The following is a 20,376-nucleotide window of genomic DNA, read 5'->3' on the forward strand; positions in this document are numbered from 1 at the left end:
TCTTAGTGTGCAATTTATATGTATGATACATCTCAATTCAGACAAGTGTTCAAGAGCCACCAGAACCTCTTGGCTACCCTAATGGACAGCCAAGCTCTCGATATTCAACTGCTTGATATTTGTTTCCATCCTCACAGCCATCTCATCATAATTTTATAGTTGGCTCAAAAAGCATACATCACCTGTCTACCAAAGGCACTTATTCACAAGCTGTTCATGAATATAAAGAAAAGGAAGTATGGAGAAAGTAGAAGAAATCATTCTCTTTGTAAAAGTGCTTTATATTGATTATTTTCTCTTTACATTTTCCCCACATTCTGGCAGAAAAATCTGTATTGGATTGGTCATTTTCTTCCTCTCCCCTGTTTTTATTTCAATCCATTTAGAATAATTATTTTTTTTAATTAGTATCTTAGATTTTTAAATTCCACGAAGTTTGTAGTGAAAATTGAAGTTAGAACCTTTCTTTAAATTGAATTTAAAACCAACAAAATTAATGTTTTAGCACTCAATCTTATATACTTACACACACAAAAAAACTGAATGCATTTTAGCACTCAATTCTATATACACTTACACAAGAAACCCAGCAATTTCTATGCTCATATATTGCATTTCATAAAAGCTGACAACAATGTTACAGGAATATAAAGTTACAGGTCAATTTATTTTATCAACAGAGATGAAAACAAAACCTAAACAACGTATGAACAAAAACGAATCCAGTATTGCTTGTGAATAATAATAGTGGTTTATTCCAGAAATTTGTGTTGGTTTTAAAAATGAAAACATATCAATATATTCAGTAACAGAATAAAAATGACATGTAATTATCTCAATAATTATAGACACAATATATGTTGAAAATTTTCCATTCAGTACATAAACTGACATCAGATAGAACTGTTATTTCCTAATACTGCATCAACAAAGAAAAAATCTTCACCAAATGGTCAATAGGAAAGAAAGGATAAACTGAGATGCAGGAGAGACTTGGAGTACAGGGTATAAACTCAGAATGTTTAAGAGCTTGGGCGACGCAGAGTCATCGGGAACACACAGTTGCAAGGATTAAAATACGGACAAAGGGTTGTGGGAAAGTAATACTTAGAGAAGGTGTAGATGGGGAAGCCATGGTTGGTGACATTGTAAAAGGAGACTGTGCCGGCATCATAGTCTAAGAACACTCCAACTCGGCGAGGGGGCACTGTCATGGATAAGAGCAGGGAAGTGGACGATTCCTCGTAGGCTCTATATTCATGCTTGTGATGTAATCCAATCACCCAGTACCCACTTTGAGGCTGGTATCGGGAGTAAACATTCCGATTGTTTGCAAACTGGTTGAAAGAGAAAGCAGGTCCCATTGAATCACTGCACACCCCCAGGATCCAGTCAGTCTTCTTGGCCACATCTACCTCCCAGTAATGCTTCCCTGAGGAGAAGTGCTGAGAGCCCAGGATACCACAGCCGTAATGCTCTTCCAGATGAGATCCAGACAGCTGAGCGCCCACAAATCGCACCTGCCTCCGGTTCTTAGACAGGACAAGATTTAAATTAGCCGTGTGGGGATTCAGGGTCACGTCCACTGTGGGAGAAAAGTACAGCATCAGCAGAGGATAGGTACATGGTCTTATGACTCTGAGAAGAGGAAACACAGGTGATGAGTGGGAGGAAATGGAGCTGGGTGGTGGGGGGGAATAGCGACACCTCATATCTGAGAGTGTGTGTGGCTATGAGTGGGAAGGATAAGCACACGTCAGCTTAAAGAGGCCACAGTTTCTACTTACCCCAGTAGCTCTGGACATCTGTCAGCTCTGTAACAACAAAGAGTCAATCACACCAGCAGTCTCAGGTCTGCTGTCCCTCCCTCACCTGGGTGAGGGGAGTGTCAGGGAATTCTCTACGATTGTGAACTGGCCACTTCATTCCCCTTTTAAGTATGAACCGCATCTTCCTCAGCATATTGTGTCACTCCCTCTGCCACTGTTCCCAAATACCAACCACGCCCTCCATTCTTTTCATTTCCTACTACTACCATGATCCCTCATCCAAACTCTGTTCCCTGAAACTCCTCACCTCTAAACACTCGAAGCATCTTTTTCAGATCTGGAGCTCGAAACATACTCTTCAGCTTGGTGGGGAGAGCCTCTGGCTTCTTCAGGGTCCAGAACTCACTCCTAGAGAGAAAAGACATTATGAAACTCCAACACTGCTAAACTTGGGTGCCTCTAATTCCTGTGTCCCAGGCCCATTGGTGAACTTCAACATTCTTTCCTGAAGAAAATTAGCATCATTCTGCAAAGAGCTCCGGCATAGGAGCCAGAAGACTTGGACTAAAAACTAGCTTCTCACCATATGTGTACATGTTGATAAGATTTTCATGTTTTAATGACTGTGTAGTACCTATATCTGGGTTTCCCAGGTGCCACCAGTAGTAAAGAATCCGCCTGCCAATGCGGGAGATGCAACAAACACAGGTTTGATTCCTGGGTTGGGAAGATCCCCTGGAGGAGGGCATGGCAACCCGCTCCAGTATTCTTGCTTGGAGAATCCCATGGACAGAGGAGCCTGGCAGGCTACAGTCCATGGGGTTGCAGAGAGTTGGACACGACTGAGCACAGAGTCACAAAAATAGTATCTCTATCTCTATCTATATCTATCTATTAATATCTACACCACATCTTTATTCAGTCAACTGTTGATGAACACTTAGGATGCTTCCACATCTTGGCTACTGTAAATAGTGCTACAATGAACACTGGGGTGCATGTATCTTTTGTACAGACTGGGGAATATGGCCAATATTTTCTAATAACTTTAAATGGAGTATAATGTATAAAAATATTGACTCACTGTGTGGTACACCTTAAACTAATATAGTCTTTTGATTCAACTATAGAACAATTTTTTTGTAAGTTGATAGGATTTATCCCTCAAAGCCTCATTTTGGTTTCTTTGTTCGGTTTGTTGTTTTGTGAAACACAACAATTTTTCCTTCTTTGTCTGCATCCTAGAGACTGAATGCATGCTAAGTCACTAAGTCGTGTCCGACTCTTTGCAACCCCATGGACTGCAGCCTGCCAGGCTACTCTGTCCACGGGATTCTCCAGGCAAGAATACTGGAGTGGGTTGCTATTTCCTCCTTAGAGGACCTTCCTGACCCAGGGATTGAATCCACATCTTCTGTATTGGCAGATAAATTCTTTACCTCTTGAGCCACCTGGGAAGCCCAGAAACTGTATAATATTAAATAAAATAATGGCTGGGAAATTTTTTGCTACCTCTAAAAAAAGACACAAAATATTTAAAACATCAGTGACTTCTTAAGAGAGTCTACAGGTATCTGTGTGGACAGGCAGGACATCAGGACCTGCTACGGGGCTTTCAGAGTTATCAGACAAGGGATTCCCTCTGAAGAGTCTGTGGTTTAGTTCTTAATGTCTTACAGATGCCTAGGGAGAAAGACCTGCAGAACAGTCCCTTAGTCTCTGGGAATGTTACCTCAGTTGGAGAAAGGAAATGTCCTCACCTCCAGACCGAGAGTGAAAACTTCCAAAGGGACAACAGGCTCCACAGGTCACATGTCCGTAGGAGCCTCAAGGTACCAGGTATGTGGGCAACTTTAGGGGTCACCTTGAAGAATGAAATTCTACAGTATGTGATACAGAATATATTCTTGTTCCAGGGCCAAAGCCACTTTTTTTCAAGACCTGTCCATGTTTTTATTGTAACTGAGAAAAATGCTAGTCTGAGGAAAACTTGGTAGCAAGGTATGGATTGTTTCAAAGCCAAGAGAGAAAGGGAAACTTAAGCAGAGGTCCCTAGAGCTGATTCCTGAACCCTGAAAAAAAAATGCAAATGGGAAATTTCCCTCTAATAAAGTATATGGGCAAAGAAAATCGCTGTGTATTTTTAGATAGCTATAAAGTACTGGAATCAGGGCTGGAAGCAGGTATACAGAGGTTTGTTCTATCACAAGGTACAAGGTGAGTCAGTGATACTGTAACCCTTGATTAAGGACACCACCGTCCTCAGTTTGTGACCTACCACAAACCAGTTTCTCCTAACATAGAAACCAAGCCATTCCCTTTATTCTGGAGGACCCCAAATTCTCATGCTAAGCAATTCAAGACACCACAGTCCTAAATCTTCCCTGCCTGGTGACTTTTTCCCCTTTCTCATTGACTGTAAGATGACTCTACCACAGGAGCATCCTACCCCTCCTCACAGGGTATAGGAATCTTCTGTCAACCCAAGAGAACCACCTCATGTTCTACACATACCTTTTCGCAACGTCACTCACATCCTAGAAAAGAAAGAGAGAGGTTAAGACAAGGAGTAATAGACCTTGTCCTCTACTACAGCCACATCCATGTCTATCATCCCACCCTTACCACCCCATGATATGTTGGGGCTAGAGATGATCCAATATGGAGGCCACAAAGCAGAGGTAAGAATTCAAGGCAGACTCTCCCTGAGGCCCTATCCAGGCATATCAGGAAACGATTCAACTCATGCCATGGTGCATTTATTTTTATAAATGTGTGTGTATGTGTGTGATGTTATATATGTGCATCATCTATTAATTGCCAGGCACTGTGCCTGGTCCTAGATGCTCTTACATGACTAAGTCCTAATTTCTGTGATCTAGATGCTTACATTCCGGTTGCTGAGGACACAAGGCCTTAAATGCGGCTGGTTCTCAAATCCCACCTCCCCTAACCCTCTAGGTTGCTTTGCTGACTTTGTATTTTTCTTGATTTCAACACAAATACCTGTTGATGATGTTCACATTTCTTTTATATACCCCAGTACATGAGCCACAGGCTTCCCTAGTGACTCAGTGGTCAAGAATCTACCTGCCAATGCAGGAGATGCAGGTTCAATCCCCTGGGTCAGGAAGACCCCCTGGGAAGGAAATGGCAACCCATTCCAGTATTCCTGCCTGGGAAATCCCATGGACAGAGAAGCCTGAAAGGCTATAGTCCATGGGGTCACAAAGAGTCAGATACGACTTAGTGACTAGAACAACATAAGCCAGAGGAATCACAATTTCAAGATGTCTGAAAGAAAACTTACTTTTTCTGCAACCATAAAGTCTCCTCTGCTACTTTCCATCTTTTTCAATGACATCAGCATTCAGTCACCAAAGGTAGACAAAGTACTGTCCTAAAAAACTGATATTCACCACAACATCCCATCTTAGACCAAAGTAGTCCATTTCACACCCTTAACTTCTTTTAGCCACTGCTCTTTACTATCATCACCACCACTGCCTGATTCATTTGAGTAGAATTATCTCATGGCCTCTTAATTAATCTTCCTAACTTCTGCTCTATACATTTCAATTCAGTAAAAGAAAAGGCCAATGGTTTGATCTGTGCAATACAAGAATAACTATTTTCATAGTAGTGGAGCTATTTTTGGTTGTATCTTGTAAAAACACAACTCAAACTTGCTTGAATATGTAAAGTGGCAGATGTAGATTCAGGTTTGTAACAATTTTTTTTTTTTTTTTGGCTATATCACACTGCATGTGGGATCTTAAGTTCCTTGACCAGGGATTGAACCTGCACCCCCTGCAGTGGAAGCACAGAGTCTTAACCACTGGACTAGCCAGGGGAGTCCCAAGGCTGTATTAATCTTAAGGCATACTTATAATAAGACACTCAAATGATCAAGTCAGGGTGCCACTTCATGCCTTTTCCTCTTAGCTTAGCTTTATTCTCAGGGTTCACATTTTGAAAGCCACAGGTATATGTCCAGCTGTCAAATCTTCATGAGCAACAATGTTAAACAGATACGAAAAAGAGAAGGAGGAAGTCTGTGATAGGCAAGTTCTGCGAAAATTGACTAAGATAACACTCTCGTTAAAATGACAATTGGGTGTTCTGGGTAGAAGAGTCGAGCAGGGGCCTCAACTATTAAACACACTGATTATCCATTTGTACTTATGAAGCAATGTTTCCGTTTTGAGGACACTTGTAAAGGGGTTAGAATAAGTGGTGTTAGAAGCAAGCATTAGGGCAACCCAACATCCAAGATGAAGAAAAAAGCAAGAATAAGCTAAAAACATGAAATCAGAAGCAGTGAATGAGGAAAAGCTCCAAGAGGTGGAAAATAACTACCCCATGACCCCATGACCTCAATTCGAACTACCCCATGATCCCGATATGAACAGAGATAGTGGAGGTGATGGAATTCCAGCTGAGTTATTTCAAATCCTAAAAGATGATGCGGTGAAAGTGCTGCACTCAATATGCCAGCAAATTTGGAAAACTCAGCAGTGGCCACAGGACTGCAAAAGGTCAGTTTTTATTCTCATCCCAAAGAAAGGCAATGCCAAAGAATGCTCAAACTACCACACAACTGTACTCATCTCTCATGCTAGTAAAGTAATACTCAAAATTCTTCAAGCCAGGCTTCAACAGTACATGAACCATGAACTTCCAGATGTTCAAGCTGGATTTAGAATAGGCAGTGGAACCAGAGATCAAATGGCCAATATCCGTTGGATCACAGAAAAAGCAAGAGAGTTCCAGAAGTACATCTACTTCTGCTTTATTGACAATGCCAAAGCCTTTGACTGTGTGGACCACAACAAACTGTGGAAAAATCTGAACGAGATGGGAATACCAGATCACCTGATCTGCCTCTTGAGAAATCTGTAGGCAGGTCAGGAAGCAACAGTTAGAACTGGACATGGAACAAGAAACTGGTTCCAAATAGGAAAAGGGTATGTCAAGGCTGTATATTGTCACCCTACTTATTTAACTTACATGCAGAGTACATCATGAGAAATGCTGGGCTGGAAGAAGCACAAGCTGGAATCAAGATTGCCAGGAGAAATATCAATAACCTCAGATATGCAGATGACACCACCATTATGGCAGAAAGGGAAAAAGAACTAAAGAGCCTGTTGATGAAAGTGAAAGAGGAGAGTGAAAAAGTTGGCTTAAAGCTCAACATTCAGAAAACGAAGATCATGGCATCTGGTCCCATCACTTCATGGCAAATAGATAGGGAAACAGTGGAAACAGTGTCAGACTTTATTTTTGGGGGCTCCAAAATCACTGCAGATGGTAACTGCAGTCATGAAATTAAAAGACACTTGCTCCTTGGAAGAAAAGTTATAACCAACCTAGACAGTATATTAAAAAGCAGAGACATTACTTTGCCAACAAAGGTCTGTCTAGTCAAAGCTACGGTTTTTCCAGTAGTCATGTAAGGATGTGAGAGTTGGGCTATAAAGAAAGCTGAGCGCCAAAGAATTGATACTTTTGAACTGTGCTGTTGGAGAAAACTTAAGAGTCCCTCGGACTGCAAGGAGATTCAACCAGTCCATCCTAAAGGAAATCAGTCCTGAATATTCATTGGAAGGACTGATGCTAAAGCTGAAACTCCAGTACTTTGGCCACCTGATGTGAAGAACTGATTCACTTGAAAAGATCCGGATCCTTGATGCTGGGAAAGATTGAAAGCAAGAAGAGAAGGGGACGAGAGAGGATGACATGGTTGGATGGCATCACCGACTCAATGGACATGAGTTTGAGTAAACTCTGGAAGTTGGCGATGGACAGGGAGGCCTGGCGTGCTGGGGTTGCAAAGAGTCAGACACGACTGAGCGACTGCACTGAACTGAACTGACCCCAGAACTAGGGCCCAAGAATAAGTAAAGAAATGATTATTCCACTAGGAAAGACAGCAAGAGGAAAGCAAGAAACCAAACAGAAAATAAGGAATAGCCTGAAGGTTTCAGAATGTCTCAAGGTACATCCTGCTTCAACTTAACAGTCACACTATTCACTCTATGAAGAAATAGCCACTCAGATTTCCACCTCAGTTCAAATCTCTCTATCAGATTTTTGGATTTGACAGCTTGCACCCTCCTAGTCTATATATGCACAGAGACCGGAGTTCTTTCTTTGTTCTTCAAAAGCTCTGTTTGAACTTCTATTATAACATGTTCAATGATTCTGTCCTACAGAAGAGAGTCACAGCAAAGAAGAGCTGGTGATTACATAAAAAAATGTCTAAAGTACTTGAGTTTGGTTGTGTATGCCTGTGACTAATCTGGGTGAAAGGAACCTGACCAATCTCAACACAGCATCAGAGGTCAATAGTACCAAGACTGAGAACTGATGCTATAAAATATCACTCACTATACAAGATCTTTGACATAGTACTGAATTAACTTTTGGACTATCCTTTATACATAGGAAATAAAAATGAGACAATCCCTTAGCATTTGTACTTTTAATTATCCTATGCTTTATCCATGGATAAATCTTGAACTGTCTAATAGCAAAGAGGCACTGTATGATCAAAGGAAATTTTTTTCTTTCCTCCACCAGGATAGGAGTCCCACATCAGAAGGGAAGGAGAGTTATTTTCTCTTGGTCTTGACTCTCAGATCGCAGGCCCCTTTCCTACTCTTACTTGCAGGAGCTCTGTTGCTGACCCCTGACAACGGCGCTCCAGGTCTGAGATGAGCTCTCTCAGGGACTGGCTCTGCTGGACCAGCTCGACCTCAGCTTCTGCTATGATGTTCAGCCCCCTCCTCTCCTCCTCCTCCAGCTTCTTCAGCTGTCGCTGTTCCTCTTTGTCCAGGATGCTCCTCAACTGATCAAACTGTTTCTGGATCCTGTGTCTCTCAGGTTCCATCTGATTCTTAAGGAACATGGAAAAGAAAGAGGCTGCTAGTCTGCTGAGCTGAGGGTCTCCTGTATAAGGGGCGGAGGGGTGGGGGAGGCAGGCTCCGCACTGGTTTCCTGGAAGGTCTCACTGGGTTGGAGGAACAAATGAGGGAGTAGGCCCTGCAGAACCTGCTCTTTCCTCCTGTTCTCCTTTCAGCTCTTCTCAGACCACTGGCCCCAGGCTGCCTTATCTAGGCTTCTAAGACAGAGACTTTGATTCCTGGGGGTGGTTCAGATTCTAAACATCTTCCCTAGCCGGTCAGGACTAGGCATCAGCCTCCTCTTCCAGTTTTCAACATTGATATAAGAATGACTGGCCTGTGCCTGACCTATTTTCCAACTTTTGAAACTATAGAACAAGGTCCAGAATCCTTAATTAAGGGCTGCCAATGACTATGGTTATTTTCCCATATGATTATCTTCAGAAACCTAGATTCCCTTTGATATGTTCATTCCCCTTTCTCTATTCCCCTTTCTCTCCCCCTTACTCGGCACCAAGAACAATACGCTTGTTTGGAAGGCTGGCAGTGAAGAACTGGGCAAAAGGAAGCTTATCTAGCCAAAGTGGGGAACAGATAAAACCGGGTCTCCTTTGCCCTCAGCTCCCATGCCCTGGCTTGATTTCTGCTCCAGGACACCTTCAGAAGAATCTCTTACCTTCCAGGATATCCTCTTCTCTCTGATAACAGCTGCTAATTTCTCGGCTTCCTGCTGCTCTTGCCTCAGCTTCTTCAGAGACTCCTGGAACTTCTCCTGGAAGAAACACATCAAGTCAAGCAGGGTCAAGTGTCAAACTGTCTCAGTGCCGAGACATGGAAAGAATGGGGGAGAAACTATGCTGACCTCAGGAGATGCCAGCCCTAGAATGAAAAACTGAGGTCAAAATTACCTTTTACAAACAAGGGATGGAAACCAGTGAGAACAGGCACATTCTCTTTTCTGCGGGGGAACCACCTGAACATGAATCACTTTAAGTTCTTTACTCTCACTGCCAATATATCCCCTGCACTCAACCTGTCTAGCCCCCAGCTGGTCTTCAGCAGCAGTCTCTACTCATGCAGGGCCGATCGTGGTAAGCAAGACAGAGACGGTCTCTGCTCTTGGTCAGAAGGGCTTTTTCTAGGTTCACCCTCTAGGTAAATGGGAGGACTACAAAGAAATTAGATTAGAGCATAAAGAAAAGTTAAAATCTACCAAGCAGTCTGTTCCTGCCTGTCTTCCCTCCACCTGGGCACCCACCTGGTACTCCTGGGCTATCTCCTCCATGAGGAATGTGTGGTGACCACGGTGCTCCTGAGACCGCTCGCAAAGCCAGCAAATGAGCTTCCCATCCTCCTCACAGAAAAGCTGGAGTTTCTCTCCATGGTGCGCACAAAGAATCACCTTCAGCTGCTTCCCTGAGCCCAGCACCACCTCCCTGAGCCTCTCGGCTATGTTGGCCAGGTGCCGATTGGGCCGCAGGTTCCCAAGCCAGTAGCTGGTCTGGCACACGGGACACCTGCTCTGCCCCTCTTGGCCAGACATGGACTCCTTGTTGTTTGCAGTGATGCAGGCTTGGCAGAAGCTGTGTCCACAGTCTATGCTCAGGGGTTCGGTCAGGAGCTCCAGGCAGATGGGGCAGGTCACTTCATCTTGGATGTCCACCAGGACTGCTGAAGACATTGTAGCCACTTTCCTGGCCTCTGCCTGCCCAACCCTGACTTCTAAGGTGCTTCTTGTGTTTGGAATCCTGGGTAGATGGGCAAACGAAAAAGGATTTGGGGTAAGAAATGAAGGAGACAAAGGGAGGCTCACTGTTCTGGATAAAGAGGTCAAGCACTGGGGTAATGGGAACTTCTCATTCTAACTTCAAACATGTTCTTTGCCCCTGCCTCACATTAGACATCAATTTGCACCCTCATTATAGCAATAAAACAATTTCCTTTTACTCACTGGATAAAGGGACAATGAGATCCTGGAAAGAAGTGGCTTTTAGGTGAATCTGTTTCACCTTTTCTCAGCCCACAAACACACATCCTCAGTGTTCAAAGCACCAGAACATGCTGCTCCCTCAGAATGTTTGTACTTGCTGTTCCTACTGCAAGGAAGCCCCTTCACCCTGGTATCCACATGACTCTCTGACTTCCTTCAACTTTCTCCCTACATGTTTCCTTACCAGAAGGGTTTCCTCTGCCAAGCCTAGCTAAGGCACAGCCACCCACACCATCACTTTCCATATACTCAATGACTTTATTTTTCTTTTTATCACCACCTAATACATTTCTTTTGGGGGGCTTCCCTGGTGGCTCAGTGATAAAGAACCTGCCTGCCAATGAAGGAGATGCAAGTTCCTGGGTCAGGAAGATCCCCTGGAGAAGGAAATGGTAACCCCCTTCAGTGTTCTTGCCTGGAAATCCCATGGACAGAGGAGTCTGGTGGGTTATAGTTCATGGGGTCACAAAGAATCAGACATGACTGAGCAACTAAACAACAATATGCATCTTTAATTGTCTGAATCCTCCCACTGGAATATAAGCTCCATGAGATCAGAGACTGTTTTCTTATTACTGAATGAGTTCAGTGCCTGACACACAGGTCCTCAACTTTCGATGAAGAAAACCAGAACCTCCTCATCTCTCCATAGATGATTAGATCTTTCTCAGCAGCTTCTTCACCTCTCTTTGCCATCATGCTGGCACGGCTCTCCTGGATCTAATCTCTAAATTCAAAGGTTATCATTTATTGGGAAGGCACAACCACCTTCTAACAGAGCTACAGAGCTTTACACAGAGCCCTTTTATCTCTCACGGTCACTTTCCCAGAAAAACCCAAAGAAATTACAATGACCACAATAAGATGATGTCATATCTTTACAACCAACACTTTTATAACCAGTTGTGATTTCAAAACCATATTCCCCTGCTTTATCCCTTATAGGAAAACTATGAATAAATTATTTTTGGCCTTTTGATAAACAGAGAAACTAAGCAACTTTATAAAAATCACACAACTTATATATCACAGAGCCGGCAACACTTCTCATGTCGAGTCCTAGTTCAAAGCTCCATCCTCAATCTTGTAACTTTAACCCCAAAGATGGGTGTGTGTGTGTGTGTTAGCGCTTAGTTATCTCCGACTCTTTGCGACCCCATGAACTGTAGCCTGCCAGGCTCTTTTGTCCATGGAATTCTCCAGGCAAGAATACTGGAGTGGATTGCCATTTCCTTCTCCAGGAAAGATGGTGTTCAGTTCAGTTCAATCGCTCAGTCGTGTCCAACTCTTTGCAACCCCATGGACTGCAAAGATGGTCTTAAGGGTGCTCAAAGTCTGGCATTGACCTTGGTGCTTTGGAGACAAGATTTTATCAGGCCTGTCCAAAACTCTAGCAGGAGGATTAAGGGGCCCATGTGAATGGGAGAGGAAGAGACAGGTGGGCAGATGAGGTCACATATGGTCTAGGGATAGGATAATTCATTGAGAGCAGACCTAGCATACAGGTGGGGGGTGTTTGGGACAGAAGTCTTATAGCATTTGGGGAAAGTATTTCAGAATCACTAATAGGAGAAAAAGATAAAAATGGAGGAAAAAGAGGAATAAAGAATTGATACTTTTAATAAGATAGATGAGCTGTGAAAACATGCTGAGTAAAACCAAATACAAAAGATCACATATTATAGAACTCTTTTTATAAGCAATGTCTAGGACTTCCTTGGTTGCACAGTAGATGAGAATCCACCTGACAATGCAGGAGACACAGGTTCAATCCCTGGTCCAGGAAGATTATACATGCAGTGGAGCAAAGTCCATGTGCTACAACTACTGAGCCTGTGCCCTAGAGATCACGTGCCACAACTGAGCTCGTATGCTGCAAGTACCAAAGCCCATGCACCTAAGAGCCTGTGCTCCGCAACAAGAGAAGTCACCACAATGAGAAGCCACAGTGAGAAGCACACCAAAATGAAGAGTAACCCTCACTTGCTGCAACTAGAGAAAGCCCATGCAAAAGCAATGAAGACCCAGTGCAGCATAAATAAATAAAAGTTAAAAATAATCTGGAGTAGGTAAATGTACAGACACACAAAGTAGATTAGTGGCTGCCAAGAGTTGGTGGGACGGGGACTAGAGAATGACTACTGATGCATTTGGAATCACTTCGGGGGGGTGATGAAAATATTCTGGAATTAGACAGTGGTGCTAGTGAACACCTTTGTGATTAAAAAAAAAAAAACAAAAAAACCTTATTTGTATACCTTGAAAGGGTGAATTTTATGGTATATGAACTATATCTAAATTTAAAAAAATTATATGACAGGAAAAAAAAAGAGGGAGAGGCTATCTTGTGACTTCTGGTTCAGAGCTCTCCCAACTCCACAGCTTTTACACAAGGCAGCTATGGGTAAAGACCTGAGTAAAGCACGGTGCTGTAGCTGATATGGGGAGATAGGGATGATTGAAATAAATCCCGTACAAGGAAGTGTACCACTCAGACTGTGAGCAGGAAACACAACCTCTTTTGAACACATAGCCAAGACAATCATTATTAATGCAAGCAAGTATGTACCCATGAAGTTATTTGTTGCAAGGGACAGTGGAAAACAAAAAATAATCACAGAGACCATTTTCTGATTGCTTTTTATGTGAGAGGCAATGGCTGAACTTTTTACAGGCATTATATAATCTAATCCCATAATAACTCAGTCAGATAAATGTAGTAATTCTTTTTCTTTTTTACAAATGTGAAAAGTGAACTTCTTAAAAAGATAGTCAATTACCAAAGGTCTCGGAATGAATAACTGATGAAGCAAAGGTTATAATCTAGTTTTATGCAAATCCAAACCTCAGTTGTTGTCTGGTCCTTAAAAGAAGAGAATGTTTCCTTTATGCACCCCCCACCCCCACACACTACCTGCAAAGGCACTCAGATCACAAAGTGGCTCAGCTTGTTTCTACCCACTCCTGACTGGTGCTTGTCTCATTTTTCAGCTGTACTGATTCAGCATGATAGCTCCCTTCTTCTGATGTTTGAAAGCATCCTACAGCACTTCCTAAGCTATCTGCAGGCTCCTTCTCCAGCCCTGCTCTGCTTCATTCCTCACGGCACATCCCTGGGACTCCATGCTTCCCCTTCCCTGAGAGTATGAGATGAGAAAAGAAGGCACTGCCAACTGGGGTAACACAGATGCAGCTCTGAATCCTGAATTTGTCTGTCTCTGGTTCTGGAACACTGGGGTAATTCCTGATCTGAGATGTGATTTTGTGAATTGCTGATGACAAGTCCTCCCTTATAGCACACTTGTCATAAATTACCTGAGCCTGTGTAGAAGAGTCTCAGTAAAAACTGGCTGTCACTACATTTATACCACCATTGCTTGCCAATCCTTTAGTGGTCTGCCCTATTACCATGATGAAAAGAGCCTCTTTCATATTTTTACCAGGAACAGGGATACAGCAAAATCTGATGAATGGATAGCTCTATATAAATATTTTTTATAAGGATGAATGCATCATTTTCTTACCCCTTTCATATCTTCCTCCTACTTTCGGACCTAGGGGGAAAAAATCCACTATCTCAAGTCATTTACAAGATTTAATAAGATGGCATTTAAGGACAAGGTAAGAAAGCTGGACCTGGCCCAGTCTTTTTTCCATGGCTCACATAAGGGTTAGTTAAGGAAGCTAGTAGCTTCTCTGATGAGACAACTCAAGATATTGGAACTGACCCTAACTTTATTTTTTGTCTGTGCTTAATTAATATAGATGTCCTCATTGAAAAATATCTTCTCATTCTTGAAAGTTTTCAGTCATTAAATTATATTACTGTTGTTTTAAATCACATAATTTTAAAGAAATTTAAAAGTATTTATTTATAGTATTCCAGCACTGAATCACAGAGAAGGCAATGGCAACCCACTCCAGTACTCTTGCCTGGAAAATCCCATGGATGGAGGGGCCTGGTAGGCTGCAGTCCATGGGGTCGCTAGGAGTCGGACATGACTGAGCGACTTCACTTTCACTTTTCACTTTCATGCATTGGAGAAGGAAATGGCAACCCACTCCAGTGTTCTTGCCTGGAGAATCCCAGGGACGGGGGAGCCTGGTGGGCTGCCGTGTATGGGGTCGCACATTGTCGGATACGACTGAGGCGACTTAGCAGCAGCAGCAGCATTCAATCACTCATTGGAAACCACATGTTCCACTTGTCTATATAGGAATGGGCCTAGGAGTCTAGTTTGGGTCACCAAAGAAGAGCCAGCTGACAAAGGCACTGCCTACTTGAAGGTACTCTGATTCCAGCTGTGACCCTCATGTACAAGGTAGGCCATAGCGTGACTGAGAGCAGATATAATTCTATGTTTCTTGACTGGCCCCCAGCAAAGGTGGATGTATACTGTGTACAACATGCTCAGTGTGGGCAAAATTTAAGAAAACAAAATCTGTTAGCTAGGCAGCAGCAGGGAACTGATGGAGTTAAACCAAGGTATGCATTGTTTTGCAGAAACTAACCATTGCAAAAAGATGCAAAAAGTTTCAAATACCAGATGTTTCACAAAGGTTACAGTGCATTCCAATCAACAAGATAACCACAGTGTGAGCAAACCACCAAGCACCTGTTTGCTCACCATTTTTGGCAAGCTAGAGAAACCCATACTACATGGAAGATCAAACCTGCCATTTCATGAATAGCCATGCACCCCAGACACAAAACTTCCCTGATCCTGCTGTTCAGAAAGACAGTTTTTGAGAGCTTCTCCCTGTCTCCTTACTTGTCACAAGTAAGAAACACTTCTACTTTAATCAGTAGTCGGTGGTTCATTGGCTATGCACCCCAACTGATGGACCCACTGAATCTGGTGACAGGTCCTGTAATTGACATCAATTTTCCCCTCTTGAGAGTGTAATAAGATTAAAAAGATATCAAGTTGCCTGCCAGTAACAAGCCCTTACAGAAGAGCCTGAGAAAGTGCCCCAGACCAAGAAAACAATCTGTGAGATAAGTAAGGTGAGTACAAGGCATTGCTAGAGATCTAGTGAGCTGAAACCATGACCTCAGTGCATATTACCAGACAATAAAATGGGCGTACTGATATATACAACAAAATAAATCTCAAAAGAATTATGCAAAATGAAAGAAACTAGACAGCAAGGATAAGGTGCTGTATGATTTCATTTATATGAAATCCTAAAAACGACAAAAAAGTCTACTATTTGAGAACAGACTAGTGGATACCAGGGCCCGGGGCTGCCAGAAGGGGATAAATTACAAAGGGACACAAAAAAGTATGGAGGATGATGGAAATCCCCTATATATATCATGACTGTGTTGTTTGGACAACTGTATATGGTCAAACCTGATGGAATTGTAGGCTTATTAAAATTGCCAACTTATTAAATGTAAATGACAACTCAGTAGAGCTAACAAAAAATAGAAGAAATGCAATGAGAAAAACTGAGGCTTAATTTTCCGATCTTCTGAACACAAGTTAGAAATGTGTTGTCAATTGGAAATTAGACGTATAGCCACATCTCAAGTGCTCAGGAGACACACGGGGCTACCATGCTTGACAGCACATTTCTAACTTGTGTTCAGAAGATCGGAAAATTAGGCATCCGGTCCCACCACTTCATGGGAAATAGATGGGGAAACAGTGGAAACAGTGTCAGACTTTATTTTTCTGGGCTCCAAAATCACTACAGATGGTGACTGCAGCCGTGAAATTAAAAGACGCTTACTCCTTGGAAGGCAAGTTATGACCAACCTAGATAGCATATTCAAAAGCAGAGACATTACTTTGCCAACAAAGGTTCATCTAGTCAAGGCTATGGTTTTTCCTGTGGTCATGTATGGATGTGAGAGTTGGACTGTGAAGAAGGCTGAGCACCGGAGAATTGATGCTTTTGAACTGTGGTGTTGGAGAAGACTCTTGAGAGTCCCTTGGACTGCAAGGAGATCCAACCAGTCCATTCTGAAGGAGATCAGCCCTGGGATTCCTTCCTTCTTTGGAAGGAATGATGCTAAAGCTGAAACTCCAGTACTTTGGCCACCTCATGGGAAGAGTTGACTCATTGGAAAAGACTCTGATGCTGGGAGGGATTGGGGGAAGGAAGAGAAGGGGACGACAGAGGATGAGATGGCTGGATGGCATCATTGACTCGATGGACGTGAGTCTGAGTGAACTCTGGGAGTTGGTGATGGACAGGGAGGCCTGGCGTGCTGCGATTCATGGGGTCACAAAGAGTCGGACACGACTGAGTGACTGATCTGACCTGATCTGATCTGAAGTATAAAATACACACTGAAGATTTGGTAAGAAGTAAATAATCTGGTAAGAAAGATTTGGTAAGAACAATAATCTAAAACATTTCATTAATGGATTTTAAAATATTGATTACATTGTTTAAATATATTTGGGGAGCATGAAGTTAAATATATTAAAATCAGTTTCTTCTAATGTTTTAATGAACCCAATAGAAAAATTTAAATTATATATGTGGCTCTATAATTCTATATAACTTTTCCATCTAATGCTCTACTTGAGATATTCAAGGCAGAGTAAGATTCTTGAACAGAAAAGATTATGTAAGAGCTGATGTCTCTTGTTATGAAGTTGAACCTGGGGAAAGGAAGAAAACAGACTCAGCTAACATTCAGTTATAAGGGTTTGCGTGAGCCCTGCCCTCATCCCATTAGGCGCTTCACCAACGGCTACTGCTCAATGCAGCCCAAATGACACAAGAAAAGCCAACAGAGTCCCATGTCTCAAGAGCAGTGTGGGTGGCAGAAAAATGAGTCCCGCTGTGTGAGAGCAGATACCAGAGCCTAAAGGGAAGAGCTCTGAAGATCAAATTAGCAAATGAAAGTGAAAGTCCTACAATCCGGTCCAGCTCTTTAGGACCCCATGAACTGTAGCTTGCCAGGCTCCTCTGTCCGTGAGAATTCTCCAGGCAAGAATAATGGAGTGGATTGCCATGCCCTCCACCAGGGGATCTTCCCGACCCAGGGAAAGAACCTGCATCTCTTACGTCTCTCCTGCATTGACAGGGGGTTCTTCACCACTAGCAACACCTGGGAAGCCCAAATTAGCAAATGAAAGAAGCCAAATCCAGGACTGGGTGGAACCAATTACATCAGAAGCAGCCTCTAGAAAATGGTCAAGTGGTCTGCTAACTTGCCTCACTGGAATCCAGAATTTCTGGGCCTCAGAGAGACCAATTCAGTATCTGCGTTTTTATAAGATCTCAGGCGAATCATATGCACATTAACTCCTCAGAAGCTCTGCTTTCCTCCCAGGTAATTGCAATTTAGGGTGCAAAATAGAAAGGGGTGACGGTGGGTGGGGAATGGCAGAGAATGAACTGATACTTAGATCTGAAACATCTTTTAGAATGAAAGCTCACAACTCGATATTAAAACGGCTTTCAGAGTAAAAGTCAGTAAATCGGTATTCTTTCCAAATTTTTGATTTCGTACTTTTCTAAGGTAGGCATTGAGTTTGATTAATATTTTGAGTATTTACGATTTTTTCAGGCGCTCTCCTGTTTAAACTTCTGCCTCACTTAAACCTCACCAGAACTCTAGAATGTAAGTATGACGCTGTCCATTACATAGATAGAAGAAGCTGAAGCTCAAGCAACAGGTAGGGGGCACACAGGCTGGGTCTAAGTGTCCAAGACTGACGCTGAGCCCAGGCACTCTGGCCACAGCTCCTATGCTCCTAACCACACATTTCTGTCTTCATTGACAGATTAAACGCTGTCTCTAATCTCTCTGAGCTCATTCGCAGTGAGGATGAAAAAGAAAGTATCTGTATCATGAGCCCCACAAGGGAAGGGACCCCATTTCTTCTACCGCCCTGTCACTTCAAGTGACAGTAAGTGGTCCAGCCACAGAGGGCAGATATCTCCGCGTGAAGGGCACGTAGAGGCTTCAGATAGTCAAGGCAAACGAAAGGTTTTTAAAATAGTCTCTGAAGAACAGACTACTCACGAAAAGGTCTTTTTTCCTGAGCTCAGCGGGTCGCCGCCCTGCCCGCTATGGGGATATTGCACGCAGCCCGCAGGTCAGACTGAGCGCGCCCGGAAGGCTCATCCCCCAGCTCCCTCTGGGAGGAGTCAGGGCCTCAGGGGTGGAGGGGTGGGGGGTGGGGGCAGGATAAACGGTGCTCACTTCCTGGAGCAGTAAAGTTGGAGATGGGGGGAGGGGCTGCTGACCTCTGGATCCAAGCCAGTCCCCAGTTCGGCCGTTATTTCCTAACGTCATTCCCTAACAGGACTTTCAGAGGTGACTCCCCGACATCCTTTAGCTTCCAGAATCAGGGTTTCATTATCACCACCTTTACACAGGCTACTCCCAGCTCCAAAGGTGTGTCTTCCTCACTCCCTTCCTGAACTTGAGTCATCTCAAAACTGCAGAGGTCTCCCTCACTCGGCCTCCACCCGCGAACACCCCCAACCAACCTGTAGGACGGGTCAAACTCTGAACACTAGTGGGGACAGCGGCGGCTGGCCAGAAAATGGATTCGCTCACCAACCTGCAATCTGTGACTTAGATCAGAGCCGAGGATTTACAGCTGCTGCCGCCGCCAACGAGGCAAAAAGGCTCAGGGGGAAAGGGGCGGGGGCGGGGCCGGGGGGAGGAGATGCTGCTGATTTGTCCAGAGCTGCGTTGGGTCCTGCACTCCAAGGCCACATCCAGCTTCAAGAAGGCGGTTCCGCTTACCGGTTGAACCGCAAATGGAGAGGCCTCGGCCAACTCCTGAAGGCCAGGGTTGGTACTTGTAGATTGTCTTCAGTTTGGCTTTCCGACCTTATGTCAGTGTTAGGATACGCATACCTATACTCCATATTAAAATATCAATTAAAATGTCTGAATAAAAGAATTTATAAAATTATACGAATAAGGAAAGGTAACAATTTGGCATTATAAGGGCATGCTTTGCAAAAAGATCATTAAAGTTTATCAATTTAAAATTACAAATATAGTTGGAACTTGTATTACAGATATAACTTCGTATCTAATTTTAATTGATATAACTGAGAGACTGTTAATGTTTCTTAAGTCCTCAGGGATAGAAGTAAGCTTTATGAAGCTTCGGGAACTTCAACTGTAGGGGTTTGATAGCACAGCAATTCTGAGAAGAAAAGAAAGGTTAAACTTTCTGCCCCAAGGAAACTGACTTGGTCTGGGAAGGCAGTTAGGGAAGGAGGGCCTGGACCTATGAGGGTGTCCAGATAAAAGTCAGAGCAGAGGGCTCTGTGATTCAACATAATATTTTCTAGGTTCATCCATGTTGTATCTTGTATGAGTATTTTGTTCCTTTGACGCCTGAGTAATACCCTATTGGATGGGTTTTTCACATTTTGTTCATCAGTTTTTAGACATTTGGATTGTTTTTACTTTTTGGCTGTTGTGAATAATGTGTATGAATTTTCTTGTACAAATTTTTTTTTTAAATAAACATAGGCTTTTTATTTCTCTTGGGTATATACCTAAGAATAGAATTACTGGATCATGTATTTACCTTTGTGAAGAAATTCCGGGCTGTTTCCCAAAGTGATTGTAATATTTTGCATTCCCACCAGCTTTGTAAGAAAGGTTTCAGTTTCTCCACATCTTTGCCTGTACTTGTTATTATATGTTTTGTTTTCTCTTATAATAACTTGTGTGAAGTACTATCTCATCATTATTTTAATTTGCATTTCC

The 20,376-nt window shown here is 43.0% G+C and overlaps 1 protein-coding gene and 1 long non-coding RNA gene across 5 annotated transcripts; one reads left to right on the plus strand and one right to left on the minus strand.

Annotated features, from left to right (window-relative positions):
* Positions 1–641: 641 nt before the first annotated feature.
* LOC129629060 (tripartite motif-containing protein 6-like) lies at positions 642–19,293 on the minus strand. Of its 4 annotated transcripts, none has more exons than XM_055548845.1 (8): positions 19,205–19,293; positions 9,936–10,425; positions 9,354–9,449; positions 8,440–8,670; positions 4,284–4,306; positions 2,077–2,177; positions 1,788–1,814; positions 642–1,585 (listed from the first exon to the last, which is right to left on the minus strand). In XM_055548845.1, exons 2-8 carry the CDS (start codon positions 10,356–10,358, stop codon positions 1,023–1,025), a joined length of 1,464 nt encoding a protein of 487 aa, XP_055404820.1. In that variant the 5' UTR covers positions 10,359–10,425; positions 19,205–19,293; the 3' UTR covers positions 642–1,022. The 4 variants fall into 4 exon arrangements, with proteins under 4 accessions (XP_055404820.1, XP_055404819.1, XP_055404818.1 ...); XM_055548844.1 differs by having other exon boundaries at positions 19,131–19,237; XM_055548843.1 differs by lacking the exon at positions 19,205–19,293 and adding an exon at positions 18,661–18,795.
* On the plus strand, positions 17,805–19,144 carry LOC129629066 (uncharacterized). The gene is made up of 3 exons (XR_008703063.1): positions 17,805–17,964; positions 18,202–18,255; positions 19,017–19,144. It is a non-coding gene; the product is annotated as an uncharacterized LOC129629066 (long non-coding RNA).
* Positions 19,294–20,376: the final 1,083 nt, after the last annotated feature.

Source organism: Bubalus kerabau, chromosome 15 (genome assembly GCF_029407905.1).
Source record: "Bubalus kerabau isolate K-KA32 ecotype Philippines breed swamp buffalo chromosome 15, PCC_UOA_SB_1v2, whole genome shotgun sequence".
Classification (NCBI taxonomy): Eukaryota; Metazoa; Chordata; class Mammalia; order Artiodactyla; family Bovidae; genus Bubalus; species Bubalus kerabau.

Bases quoted from the DNA above. Each gene is read 5' to 3' on its own strand.
- LOC129629060 (XM_055548845.1), bottom strand. From the start codon at position 10,358: ATGTCTTCAGCAGTCCTGGTGGACATCCAAGATGAAGTGACCTGCCCC. The intron at 9,450-9,935 runs GTGGGTGCCCAG...TGTTTCTTCCAG, and splicing joins AGATAGCCCAGGAGTACCAG to GAGAAGTTCCAGGAGTCTCT. The intron at 8,671-9,353 runs GTAAGAGATTCT...ATGTTCCTTAAG, and splicing joins AGAAGAGGATATCCTGGAAG to AATCAGATGGAACCTGAGAG.